The sequence below is a fragment of the Mustelus asterias genome, chromosome 11 (assembly GCF_964213995.1).
Source record: "Mustelus asterias chromosome 11, sMusAst1.hap1.1, whole genome shotgun sequence".
Taxonomy (NCBI): Eukaryota; Metazoa; Chordata; class Chondrichthyes; order Carcharhiniformes; family Triakidae; genus Mustelus; species Mustelus asterias.
In genome coordinates this window covers 63,676,403-63,690,190 of record NC_135811.1, presented here as the reverse complement: position 1 = coordinate 63,690,190, position 13,788 = coordinate 63,676,403, and the positions used below count along the sequence as shown (strand labels likewise).

Here is a 13,788-nt window from a genome sequence, read left to right as displayed (position 1 = left end):
GTCTGACTGTGTGTCTGACTGTGTGTCTGACTGTGTGTCTGACTGTGTGTCTGACTGTGTGTCTGACTGTGTGTCTGACTGTGTGTCTGACTGTGTGTCTGACTGTGTGTCTGACTGTGTGTCTGACTGTGTGTCTGACTGTGTGTCTGACTGTGTGTCTGACTGTCTGTCTGACTGTCTGTCTGACTGTCTGTCTGACTGTCTGTCTGACTGTCTGTCTGACTGTCTGTCTGACTGTCTGTCTGACTGTCTGTCTGACTGTCTGTCTGACTGTCTGTCTGACTGTCTGTCTGACTGTCTGTCTGACTGTCTGTCTGACTGTCTGTCTGACTGTCTGTCTGACTGTCTGTCTGACTGTCTGTCTGACTGTCTGTCTGACTGTCTGTCTGACTGTCTGTCTGACTGTCTGTCTGACTGTCTGTCTGTCTGACTGTCTGTCTGACTGTCTGTCTGACTGTCTGTCTGACTGTCTGTCTGACTGTCTGTCTGACTGTCTGTCTGACTGTCTGTCTGACTGTCTGTCTGACTGTCTGTCTGACTGTCTGTCTGACTGTCTGTCTGACTGTCTGTCTGACTGTCTGTCCGACTGTCTGTCCGACTGTCTGTCCGACTGTCTGTCCGACTGTCTGTCCGACTGTCTGTCCGACTGTCTGTCCGACTGTCTGTCCGACTGTCTGTCCGACTGTCTGTCCGACTGTCTGTCCGACTGTCTGTCCGTCTGACTGTCCGACTGTCTGTCCGACTGTCTGTCCGACTGCCTGTCCGACTGCCTGTCCGACTGCCTGTCCGACTGACTCTGTCCGACTGACACTGTCCGACTGACTGTCCGACTGACTCTGTCTGACTGTCTGTCTGACTGTCTGACTGTCTGTCTGACTGTCTGACTGTCTGTCTGACTGTCTGTCTGTCTGTCTGACTGTCTGTCTGTCTGACTGTCTGTCCGTGTGTGCGTCTGTCCGTGTGTGCGTCTGTCCGTGTGTGCCTCTGCCCCTCTGCCTCTGCCCCTCTGCCTCTGCCCCTCTGCCTCTGCCCCTCTGCCTCTGCCCCTCTGCCTCTGCCCCTCTGCCTCTGCCCCTCTGCCTCTGCCCCTCTGCCTCTGCCCCTCTGCCCCTGCCCCTCTGCCCCTGCCCCTCTGCCCCTGCCCATAGAAACAGGACAAGCAACAGATTTCCACCTGATCACCTATCATTAATGAATCTCCAGTGTCACACACCAGAGTCAATGTAGCCTCATCAGGCAGGAAGCAACAAAAATGGTGCCACATGTTTTCCAAAACTTTACGAACGTACTGATGGTCAAATTAACAGAGCCACACAGAAGTGTGCACCAAACAACAAATGACCCTAACAAGCAGCATGTCACCCCACCTTTCATAAAAACATAACAGGAGGAGGAGGCCATTTAGGCCTTCAAGCCCACTCTGCCAGTCGATGAGATCATGGCTGATCGTCGAATTCAACACCATTTTCCCTCACTATCCATGTGACGCTTGATATTTTTAATATGCGGGACTCTATTGATTCAATCTTGAGCATAAACAGCTGAGCCTCAACATTATTATTTTCACCTATCAGTCGCAGCTAACTTATTCACTCTCCCTCACCCACTGCATGAGTGTGTGTGATGGAGTGGGGCAGTGAGGGTGAGGGTTGGGCGCACACGCTCAGCCATGCAGACAGGCAGATGGGCACATGCACCCTCTTGCTCTCAAACACGCGTGCACAGAGAGAGAGACAGAGAGAGAGGCAGAGAGAGAGAGAGAGAGGCAGAGAGAGAGAGAGAGGCAGAGAGAGAGAGAGGCAGGCAGAGAGAGAGAGAGACAGGCAGAGAGAGAGAGAGACAGGCAGAGAGAGAGAGAGACAGGCAGAGAGAGAGAGAGACAGGCAGAGAGAGAGAGAGACAGGCAGCGAGAGAGAGAGACAGGCAGCGAGAGAGAGAGACAGGCAGAGAGAGAGAGAGACAGGCAGAGAGAGAGAGAGACAGGCAGAGAGAGAGAGAGACAGGCAGAGAGAGAGAGAGAGACAGGCAGAGAGAGAGAGAGACAGGCAGAGAGAGAGAGAGACGGGCAGGGGCAGAGGGGCAGGACCTGACATTTCTGACTTGTGGTTTTTGTTCTTTTTAATGCAAAATGCTTCTTCTTGATGAAATGTAATCTTTGTTTCTCCCCAAACTGCTCGCTCAATAAGATTCCAACGAAAACCCTCAAACACTCCTCTTCTCTGCAACCTGCCCTTCTTGGGTTTACCAAGTTGCAAAGAAGTACATGCGAGTGCAGTACAAACAGGTCGATCTCATTGGAAAACGGACTCAGAGAGCAGCTACAACTGTTGAGGTAAGTTTCTATGATTCTGTTCTATAAACATTAACATCTGTTTGCACAATTGAAGGTGCAGGATAGAGTTCCTGCTGAATTTAATTCAGTAAATGTAGTTACATGGATTCAAAAACTCAGAGTGTTGAAGGGACACCTAGCCTGCTGTGTCTGTGCTGTAACACACCTAATCCACCCTGTTCTTCCCCCTCCCATCTCTAGCTTTAGTGTGTTATACATGCAACTTTTTTTCTCTCATAATGCTTCTCTAATTCCCTTTTGAAATCCACAATGAAGTCTGTCTCTGCTATACACAATGCATTCGACTGGCAGCGTAAAAAACTTTTCCTCATTGCAGTTGGTTCCGTTGTCAACCAACTTAAATGGATGTCCTCTGGTCCTTTACCCTTCTGCAATGGTAACAGTTTCTCCCTACCCACTCTGTCCAGCTCCCTCATTAACATCTCTATTAAATCTCCTCAACCTTCTCTTAAGGCGAACAATTTCGGGTTCTCTAACCTATCCATGTAACTGAAGTCCCTCATCCCTGGAACTATTCTTGTATTTTTTTACCTTTCTGCATCGTTTATAAATCTTTCACATCTGTCTTCAAATGCGTTGACCAGAATTGAACACAATAATCCAATTCAGACTGAAGCAGTGTTTTTTACAAGTTTACTTTGATTTTGTAATCTATGCTTCATTTTAAAGTCCAAGATCCCTTAGGCCTTCTTAATTACTTTCTTAACCTATTTGTGCACGTGTACCCCCAGGTGTCTTCATCAGGTGAATTCATTGGCTCACCTGGTTCACTAATGTCCTTTAGGGAAGGAAATCTGTCATCTTTGCCTGGTCTGGCCTACGTGTGACTCAGTAATGTGGATGATTCTTAAGTATCACTCAGTTTAAAGGCAATTTGGGATGGACAGTAAATACTGGCCCAGCCAGCGATGCCCACATTCCATGAATACATTTTTAAGAATTGCCTTTCTTTGTTCTTCCTACCAAAATTGGAGACGACAAGGTGTGGAAATGAGGGTGGTGCAGTTGATGTAGTCTACATAGACTTTAGTAAGGCTGAAGTCTACATTAATGTACATTTATGATCTAGACATGAATGTGGGGGTATGATCATTAAGTTTGCAGATGACACAAAAATTGGTGGTGTGGTAAATAGCGAGGAGGAAAGGCTCGAATTCCAGGATGAGATAGACGAGCTGGGCAGAAGAGCAGCAAATGGAAATTATCCCTGAAAAGTGTGAGGTGATTCACTTTGGGAGCACTAACAATGCAAGGGAATACACAATGAACAGTAGGAAGCTAGGACGTACAGAGGACCAGAGGGATCTTGGGATGCGTGTCCAAAAATCTTGAAGACAGCAGATAAGTAGATACGGTGATTAAGAAGGTGTATGGGATATTTGCCTTTTTAGCCAAGACATACAATATATGAGCAGGGAGGTTATGATGGAGCTGTATAAACTGCTCATTAGGGTACAGCCAGAGCATTGTGTACAGATATGGTCACCACACTATAGGAAGGATGTGATTGCACCAGAAAGGATGCAGAGGAGATTCACCAGGAAGTTGCCTGGGCTGGAGTGTTTCAGCTATAAAGAGAGGCTGGTTAGGCTGGGGTTGTTCTCCTTAGAGTAGAGAAGGCTGAAGGGGGACCTGATAGAGGTGTACAAAATCATGAGGGGCATAGGATGGATAGGAAGAAACTTTTCCCCTTAGCAGAGGGGTCAATAACCAGGAGGGATCGATTTAAGGTCAGAGCAGGAGATTTCAGGAAAAAATTCACCCAAAGGGTGGTGGGAATCTGGAACTCACTGCCTGAAAGGGTGGTAACACTCGCAATATTTAAGAAACTTTTAGATGAGCACTTAAAATGCCACAGACCAAGTGCTGGAAAAATTGGATTCGAATAGATAGTTGCTTGATGGCCAGTACAGGCACAATGGGCTGAAGGGCCTATTCCTGCTCTGTAAAACTCTGAGATTATGACTTGGAACTATACCACTGTTTCTTCATGGTCACTGGGTCTAAATCCTCAAAGTCCCTTCCTAACAGTACTGCGGCTGTACCTACACACAGACTAATGGTTTGAGGGAACGAGTTATCTTAGATCTGGTAATGTGTAACGAGGTAGGTAGAATTAAGGATGTTCTTGTGAAGGACCCTCTTGGGTCAAGTGATCACAATATGGTCGAATTTCTGATACAAATGGAAGAGGAGAAAGTAGGGTCCCATACCAGTGTCCTCCGTTTGAACAAAGGGAAGTACGATAGGATGAGGGCTGAATTGGCTAAGGTGGACTGGGAGAGCAGACTGGTAGGTAGGACAGCTGAGGAACAGTGGAGGATTTTTAAGGAGATCCTTTTCAGTACTCAGCAACAATATATTCCGGTGATAAAGAAGGACTGTAAGAAAAGGGATAACTAGCCGTGGATAACGAAGGAAATTAAGGAGAGTATTAAATTAAAGACCGATGCGTACAGAGTGGCCAAAAATAGTGGAGAATCGGAAGATTGGGAAAACTTTAAGAAACAACAAAGAACGACTAAGAAAGCGATAAAGAAAGGAAAGATAGGTTATGAAGCTAAGCTAGCTCTAAATATAAAAAATGATAGTAAAAGCTTTTACAAATATATAAAAAGGAATAGAGTGGCAAGAGTGAATGTTGGACCCTTGGAGGATGAGAGGGGGATTTAATAGTGGGAAATGAGGAAATGGCTGAAACTTTAAATACGTTTTTTGTGTCGGTCTTCACGGTGGAAGACACAAATAGTTTACCGAATATTAACGATAGAGGGTTGGTAGGAGGAGAGGTACTCAATACAATTAATGTTACCAGGGAGGCAGTGCTTGGTAGACTAACGGGACTGAAGGTGGACAAGTCCCCGGGCCCGGATGGAATGCATCCCAGGGTACTGAAAGAAATGTCAGAGGTAATAGCAGATGCGTTAGTGGTTATTTATCAAAATTCGTTGGATTCTGGGGTAGTGCCGGTGGATTGGAAAACGGCTAATGTTACGCCGCTGTTTAAAAAAGGAAATAGACGAAAGGCGGGTAACTACAGGCCGGTTAGCTTAACGTCAGTAGTTGGGAAAATGCTGGAATCCATCATTAAAGAAGAAATAGCAGTCCATCGGTTCGATTAAGCAGACGCAGCATGGATTCATGAGGGGAAAGTCGTGCTTGACGAACTTGTTGGATTTTTATGAAGAGGTGACTAGTGCGGTTGACGGAGGGGAACCGGTGGATGCGGTGTTTTTGGATTTCCAAAAGGCGTTTGATAAGGTGCCTCACAAAAGGTTGCTGAAGAAGATTGGGTCACACGGAGTTGGGGGTAGGGTGTTAGCGTGGATTGGGGATTGGCTATCCGACAGGAAGCAGAGAGTCGGAATAAATGGGTGCTTTTCTGGTTGGCAGAAGGTAACTAGTGGCGTGCCGCAGGGATCAGTACTGGGGCCTCAACTATTTACCATTTATATAGACGATCTGGAGGAGGGGACTGAGTGTAGGGTAACAAAGTTTGCAGACGACACAAAGATAAGTGGAAAAGTGAATCGTGTAGAGGGCGTAGAAGGTCTGCAGAGAGATTTGGACAGGCTGAGTGAGTGGGCGAGGATCTGGCAGATGAAGTATAACGTTGACAAATGCGAGGTTATTCACTTTGGAAGAAATAATAGCAAATTGGATTATTATCTAAATGGAAAAAAATTACAACATGCTACTGTGCAAAGGGACCTGGGGGTCCTTGTGCATGAGACGCAAAAACCCAGTCTGCAGGTACAACAGGTGATCAAGAAGGCAAATGGGATGTTGGCCTATATCGCAAGGGGGATAGAATATAAAAACAGAGATGTCTTGCTGCATCTGTACAGGGCATTGGTGAGGCCGCAGCTGGAATACTGTGTGCAGTATTGGTCCCCTTATTTGCGGAAGGATATATTGGCCTTGGAGGGAGTGCAGAGAAGGTTCACCAGGTTGATACCAGAGATGAGGGGCGTTGATTATGAGGAGAGACTGAGCAGATTGGGTTTGTACTCGTTGGAATTTAGAAGGCTGAGGGAGGATCTTATAGAGACCTATAAGATAAGAAGGGGCTGGATAGGGTAGAAGTGGAGAGATTCTTTCCACTTAGAAAGGAAGCTAGAACTCGAGGGCACAGCCTCAAAATAAAGGGGGGTCAGTTTAGGACAGAGTTGAGGAGGAACTTCTTCTCTCAGAGGGTGGTGAATCTCTGGAATTCTCTGTCCACTGAAGTGGTGGAGGCTACCTCGTTGAATATGTTTAAATCACGGATAGATGGATTCCTGATCGGTAAGGGAATTAGGGGTTATAGGGATCAGGCGGGTAAGTGGAACTGATCCACTTCAGATCAGCCATGATCTTATTGAATGGCGCGGCAGGCTCGAGGGGCTAGATGGCCGATTCCTGCTCCTATTTCTTATGAGATAGCAGCTTGTCACCATTTTATGAAGGGTAATTCAGGATGGGTAAAAAATGCTTCCCTAGCCAGTGTCGTCTTCATCCCATGAAAGATTTAAAAAAATTATCCAAGCCAAATCCACTCTCACTCCATTGAAATTGGGCCTCCTTCAATTAATTATTTGCTTTAATTCAGGATTGCTCCTCGTCCTTTTCCATAGACAACATAAAGGATAAACTGACACTTGGTGCACTTTATTCCTCAGAACTACATCTATCAATAACTAGTTTAGTATTCAGTTGGAAATGTACTTGATCTAGAAAATTCTGAACCATTCAGAAATTGTAACTGGCCCAGATGTATTTAATCAAAGAGCCAAACCCATTGCTATGCCTAATATCCTACAGCTCATAAGCTTCAAACTCAACCTGAAGAAGAATATTAAACACACTGGTTTCAGTTTGCTGCCTCTGGTTGATTGTTATGTGCAAAAATCCTTTTTTGTATTGTGTTGATGTCAGATTAAACCGGCACTGCCCAGGGAGTACCTGAAGGGTATGGGCAGAATGGGAAAACCTTGGTCCGCTTTTACCGTGGTTAGTCCAGTTCGGGGGGGGGGGGCGGGGGGGGGGGTCCAGGGTTAGGACCAGCAGATTTAAAGGAGAATTGTTATCCAGGAATTTGGGGATTCAGACAAGCCCAATCCAGAGTGGTCCAGTTTCCCAGGGAGCAAGAGCCATGCTTGGCCAATGGTTGCTTTGACTAATGAGCTGTCGCTTGATCTTTGAATGAAAAGCAATTGGTGGAAATTCCTTCCCAGTGGGATGTCATGTCAAGTGCCACCAAAGGAAAAAAATCAGACTTTAGTTCTTTCCCCTCTGATCTCTCTGGTGCTTCATGAGAATACTCATTCCTTAGACTGACAGTGTTCACAACAGTGTTGTCAGAAGGTTTTTAGCTGACTTGGATCAAGTAGGTCACTTCGATCTCAATTTTTAACAATGACACAGAGCTCGGCCTGAGAACACTTCCCATGTTGTTTGGACACACTTGCTAGTTGCGTTAGTACACAGTATGAAACTTCTATAGGCCTGTAATTGGATTTATTGAAAAGTCTACCTGCGTGATATTGGTTCCTTTATCACTGGATTCAACATCTGCTCACATTCTTTGGTTCAGGTCTCAACTGAGGAGTAGAATCCACAGCCAAAATCCTTCAATTTGTTTTATTTTGTCTCCTCCACCAGCATTTGGCCATAGAATGCCATTGGTCACAGCGAGCGGCAGTAATCGGTGATGTCATCCAGGTATACAGCGGCAGTCAAGGACGAACTATCATTTTCTGTGAAACAAAGAGGGAAGTAAATGAGCTGGTGATTAATACCTCAATAAAACAGGTACTACATTCTCTTCTAGCTTCACTGCACTTCCTTCCAAGTTTATATATTGTGTTATATAGCAACAGACCCGTACGTAACCAGCATTGTACCCCAGTATAATACACTAACAGACATGTACCCACCTTTGCTCGGGGTTCATGCTGTTTACCGTGTAATAAACCTTCCTCCCCATTCTGATGATTATGCTAGCAGTGTTTTTAATAATATAAGAAATGAGGCAATGGCTTACTGGTATTATCGCTAGACTATTAATCCAGAAACTCGGCTAATGTTCTGGGTACCTGGGTTCGAAACCTACGGAGGATGGTGGAATTTGAATTCAATAAAAATATCTGGAATTGAGAATCTACTGATGATCATGAAACCATTGTCAATTGTCGGAAAAACCCATCTGGTTCACTAATGTCCTTTAGGGAAGGAAATCTGCCGCCCTTATCCAGTCTGGCCTACATGTGACTCCAGAGCCACAGCAATGTGGTTGACTCTCAACTGCCCTCGGACAACTAGGGATGGGCAATAAATGCTGCCCAGCCAGCGACACCCATGTCTCACGAATGAATTAAAAAAATAGGAACAGGCCATTCAGCCCTTCTAGCCCGCTCTGCCATTCAATGAGATCATTCATGGCTGATCTTGTATTTCAACAGCATTCTCCTGTCCTATCTCCATGTTTTTAATATGTGGAAATCTCAGTCTCAATCTTGAATGTATTCAACAACAGAGTTTTCACAGCCCTCTGGGGTAGAGAATTCTAAAGATTCACCAGCCTCTGAGTGAAGAAATTCCTTCTCATCTCACACCCATCCATCTGCCTGGGGAAACATCCTTCCTGTATCTACCATGTCAATCTCTAAGAATTTTGTATGTTTGAATGAGATCACCTCTCATTCTTCTAAACTTCAGAGAATAAAAGTTCAGCCTGTTTAATCCTTCCTCATAGGACAATCCCTCAATCCAGGAAGTAGTTTGGTGAGCCTTTCTTGTACTCCCTCTATGGCATGTGTATGTTTCTGTAGGTAAGGAGACCAAAAGTGCACACAATACTCCAGGTGCAGTCTCACAAAGGCTCTACATCACTGCAGTAAGGCACCTTTACTCCTATACTCAAATCCTCTTGTAATAAAGGCCGACATACCATTTGTCTTCATTGCTAGTTGTGCCTGCATGTTAACTTTCAGTGACTCATGAGCAAGGACACCGAAGCCCCTTTGAAGTTCAACACTCCCTCGCCTCTCACCATTTAAGAAATACTCAGAGAACAAAGAACAGTGCAGCACATGAACAGGCCCTTCGGCCCTCCAAACCTGTGCCGATCATGATGTCCTAACTAAACTAAAAAAAACTTCTGCCCTTACTCGGCCCGCATCCCTCTATTCCCTCCCTATTCATGGACCCATCCAGATGCCTCTTAAATGTTGCTAATGTGCCTGCTTCGCCCACCTCTGGCAGCGTGTTCCAGGCACCCACCACTCTCTGTGTGAAAGACTTGCTCTGCACATCTCATAGAACATAGAACAGTACAGCACAGAACAGGCCCTTCGGCCCACGATGTTGTGCCGAGCTTTATCTGAAACCAAGATCAAGCTATCCCACTCCCTATCATCCTGGTGTGCTCCATGTGCCTATCCAATAACCGCTTAAATGTTTCTAAAGTGTCTGACTCCACTATCACTGCAGGCAGCCCATTCCACACCCCAACCACTCTCTGCGTGAAGAACCTACCTCTGATATCCGTCCTGTATCTCCCACCACGAACCCTATAGTTATGCCCCCTTGTAATAGCTCCATCCACCCGAGGAAATAGTCTTTGAACGTTCACTCTATCTATCCCCTTCATCATTTTATACACCTCTATCAAGTCTCCCCTCAGCCTCCTCCGCTCCAGAGAGAATAGCCCTAGCTCCCTCAACCTTTCCTCATATGACCTACCCTCCAAACCAGGCAGCATCCTGGTAAATCTCCTCTGCACTCCTTCCAGCGCTTCCACATCCTTCCTATAGTGAGGTGACCAGAACTGCACACAATATTCCAAATGTGGTCTCACCAAGGTCCTGTACAGTTGCAGCATAACCCCACGGCTCTTAAACTCCAACCCCCTGTTAATAAAAGCTAACACACTACAGGCCTTCTTCACAGCTCTATCCACTTGAGTGGCAACCTTTAGAGATCTGTGGATATGGACCCCAAGATCTCTCTGTTCCTCCACAGTCTTCAGAACCCTACCTTTGACCCTGTAATCCACATTTAAATTTGTCCTACCAAAATGAATCACCTCACATTTATCAGGGTTAAACTCCATTTGCCATTTTTCAGCCCAGCTTTGCATCCTATCTATGTCTCTTTGCAGCCTACAACAGCCCTCCACCTCATCCACTACTCCACCAATCTTGGTGTCATCAGCAAATTTACTGATCCACCCTTCAGCCCCCTCCTCTAAGTCATTAATAAAAATCACAAAGAGCAGAGGACCAAGCACTGATCCCTGCGGCACACCGCTAGCAACCTGCCTCCAATCCGAAAATTTTCCATCGACCACCACCCTCTGTCTTCGGTCAGACAGCCAGTTGCCCATCCAATCGGCCAACTTTCCCTCTATCCCACACCTCCTCACTTTCATCATAAGCCGACCATGGGGGACCTTATCAAAAGCCTTACTAAAATCCATGTATATGACATCAACTGCCCTACCTTCATCAACACACTTAGTTACCTCCTCAAAAAATTCTATCAAATTTGTGAGGCACGACTTGCCCTTCACGAATCCGTGCTGACTATCTCGGATTAATCCGCATCTTTCTAAATGGTCGTAAATCCCATCCCTAAGGACCCTTTCCATCAATTTACCAACCACCGAAGTAAGACTAACCGGTCTATAATTACCAGGGTCATTTCTATTCCCTTTCTTAAACAGAGGAACAACATTCGCCATTCTCCAGTCCTCTGGCACCATCCCCGTGGACAGCGAGGACCCAAAGATCAACGCCAAAGGCTCTGCAATCTCATCCCTTGCCTCCCAAAGAATCCTAGGATACATTTCATCAGGCCCAGGGGACTTATCGACCTTCAGTTTATTCAAAACTGCCAAGACATCCTCCCTCCGAACATCTATTTCCTCCAGCCTATTAGCCTGTAACACCTTCTCTTCCTCAAAAACATGGCCCCTCTCCTTGGTGAACACTGAAGAAAAGTATTCATTCATCACCTCGCCTATCTCTACTGACTCCATACACAAGTTCCCACTACTGTCCTTGACCGGCCCTAACCTCACCCTGGTCATTCTTTTATTCCTCACATAAGAGTAAAAAGCCTTGGGGTTTTCCTTGATCCGACCCGCCAAGGACTTCTCATGTCCCCTCCTAGCTCTCCTAAGCCCCTTTTTCAGCTCATTCCTTGCTAACTTGTAACCCTCAATCGAGCCATCTGAACCTTGTTTCCTCATCCCGACATAAGCTTCCCTCTTCCTTTTCACAAGACATTCCACCTCTTTTGTGAACCATGGTTCCCTCACTCGGCCATTTCCTCCCTGCCTGACAGGAACATACCTATCAAGGACATCCAGTATTTGTTCCTTGAAAACATTCCACTTTTCATTAGTTCCTTTCTCTGACAGTTTCTGTTCCCAACTTATGCCCCCTAATTCTTGCCTAATCGCATCATAATTACCCCTCCCCCAATTGTAAACCTTGCCCTGCCGTACGGCCCTATCCCTCTCCATTGCAATAACAAAAGACACCGAATTGTGGTCACTATCTCCAAATTGCTCTCCCACAACCAAATCTAACACTTGGCCCGGTTCATTTCCCAGTACCAAATCCAATGTGGCCTCACCTCTTGTCGGCCCATCCACATATTGTGTCAGGAAACCCTCCCGCACACACTGCACAAAAACTGCCCCATCCAAACTATTTGACCTACAAAGGTTCCAATCAATATTTGGAAAGTTAAAGTCCCCCATGACAACTACCCTGTGACCCCCACACATATCCATAATCTGCTTAGCAATTTCTTCCTCCACATCTCTATTACTATTTGGGGGCCTATAGTAAACTCCTAGCAACGTGACCGCTCCTTTCCTATTTCTAACTTCAGCCCATATTACCTCAGTGTGCAGATCCCCCACGAAGTGCCTTTCCGCAGCCGTTAAACTATCCTTGATTAACAATGCCACTCCTCCACCTCTTTTACCAGCTTCCCTACACTTACTGAAACATCTATACCCCGGAACGTCCAACAACCATTCCTGTCCTTGTTCTACCCACGTCTCCGTAATGGCCACAACATCGTAGTCCCAAGTACCAATCCACGCCCCAAGTTCATCTACCTTGTTCCGGATGCTCCTTGCATTGAAGTAGACACACTTCAACCCACCTTCCTGTCTACCAGTACCCACCCTTGACCCTGATACCTTCCCCAATACCTCACCACCCTCACTGACTTCTGGACTACAACTCCCTTTCCCACTCCCCTGACAAATTAGTTTAAACCCCCCTGAAGAGCCGTAACAAATTTCCCTCCGAGGATATTGGTGCCCCTCTGGTTCAGGTGCACCCCGTCCTGTTTGTACAGGTCCCACCTTCCCCAGAACGTGTTCCAATTATCCACGTATCTGAAACCCTCCCTCCTACACCATCCCTGCAACCACATATTTAACTGCACTCTCTCCCTGTTCCTCAACTCGCTATCACGTGGTACCGGCAACGTACCAGAGATGACCACATGTTTCGTCTTGGCTCTCAGCTTCCAGCCCAGCTCCAGAAATTCCTGCTTTAAATCCCCGTTCCTTCTCTTACCTATGTCATTGGTACCAATGTGCACCACGACTTGTGACTGTTTCCCCTCCCCCTTCAGAATCTGGAAAACACGGTCTGAGACATCACGGACCTTGGCATCCGGTAGGCAACATACCATCCGTGAGTCTCTTTTGCTGCCACAGAACCTCCTATCTATCCCTCTAACTAACGAGTCCCCAATAACTATCGCCCTCCCGCTCTCCCCCTTTCCCTCCCGAGCCACAGAGACGGACACAGTGCTGGAGATCCTCTCACTGCGGCTCCCCACTGGTATGTCATCCCCCTCAACCGTATCCAAAGCGGAATACTTGTTGCTAAGGGGAACGACCACCGGGGATCCCTGCACGGACTGCTTCCTCCCAGCCCCTCTCACCGTCACCCATCTGTTTTCAATCCTCGGAGTAACTGTATTCCTAAAGCTTGTGTCTATGGCCATCTCTGCGTCCCTGATGATCCTAAGTTCATCCAACTCCAGCTCCAGTTCCCTAACACGGTTTTGGAGGAGCTGCAGATGGGTGCACTTCCCACAGGTGTAATCAGTAGGGACACTGTCGTCGTCCCTCACCTCAAACATAGTGCAAGAGGAACATTGCACTGCCTGCACACCCATCCCCTCTAGATACCTTGCCAGTACCAGGTAGAAAGTGCAAAAATGAATTCAAACTCACCCCTACTCGCCCTTTCTGCCTAAGCCCTGTGAGCCAAAGTCTTATAGCTCACACTCTGCTTCCCACACACTCAAGCCCTGTGAGCCAAAGTCTTATAGCTCACACTCTGCTTCCCACACACTCAAGCCCTGTGAGCCAAAGTCTTATAGCTCACACTCTGCTTCCCACACACTCAAGCCCT

The 13,788-nt window shown here is 46.5% G+C and overlaps 1 protein-coding gene across 1 annotated transcript in view; it reads left to right on the top strand.

Moving 5' to 3' along the window:
* The window catches only part of ddx21 (DEAD (Asp-Glu-Ala-Asp) box helicase 21), an 80,948-nt gene that overhangs the window by 32,173 nt on the left and 34,987 nt on the right, over window positions 1–13,788 (top strand). Inside the window, exons 7-8 of the mRNA XM_078223663.1 lie at window positions 2,187–2,332; window positions 7,997–8,146. Of these exons, the coding sequence (XP_078079789.1) occupies window positions 2,187–2,332; window positions 7,997–8,146 (296 nt within the window). The remainder of the gene's footprint in view (window positions 1–2,186; window positions 2,333–7,996; window positions 8,147–13,788) is intronic.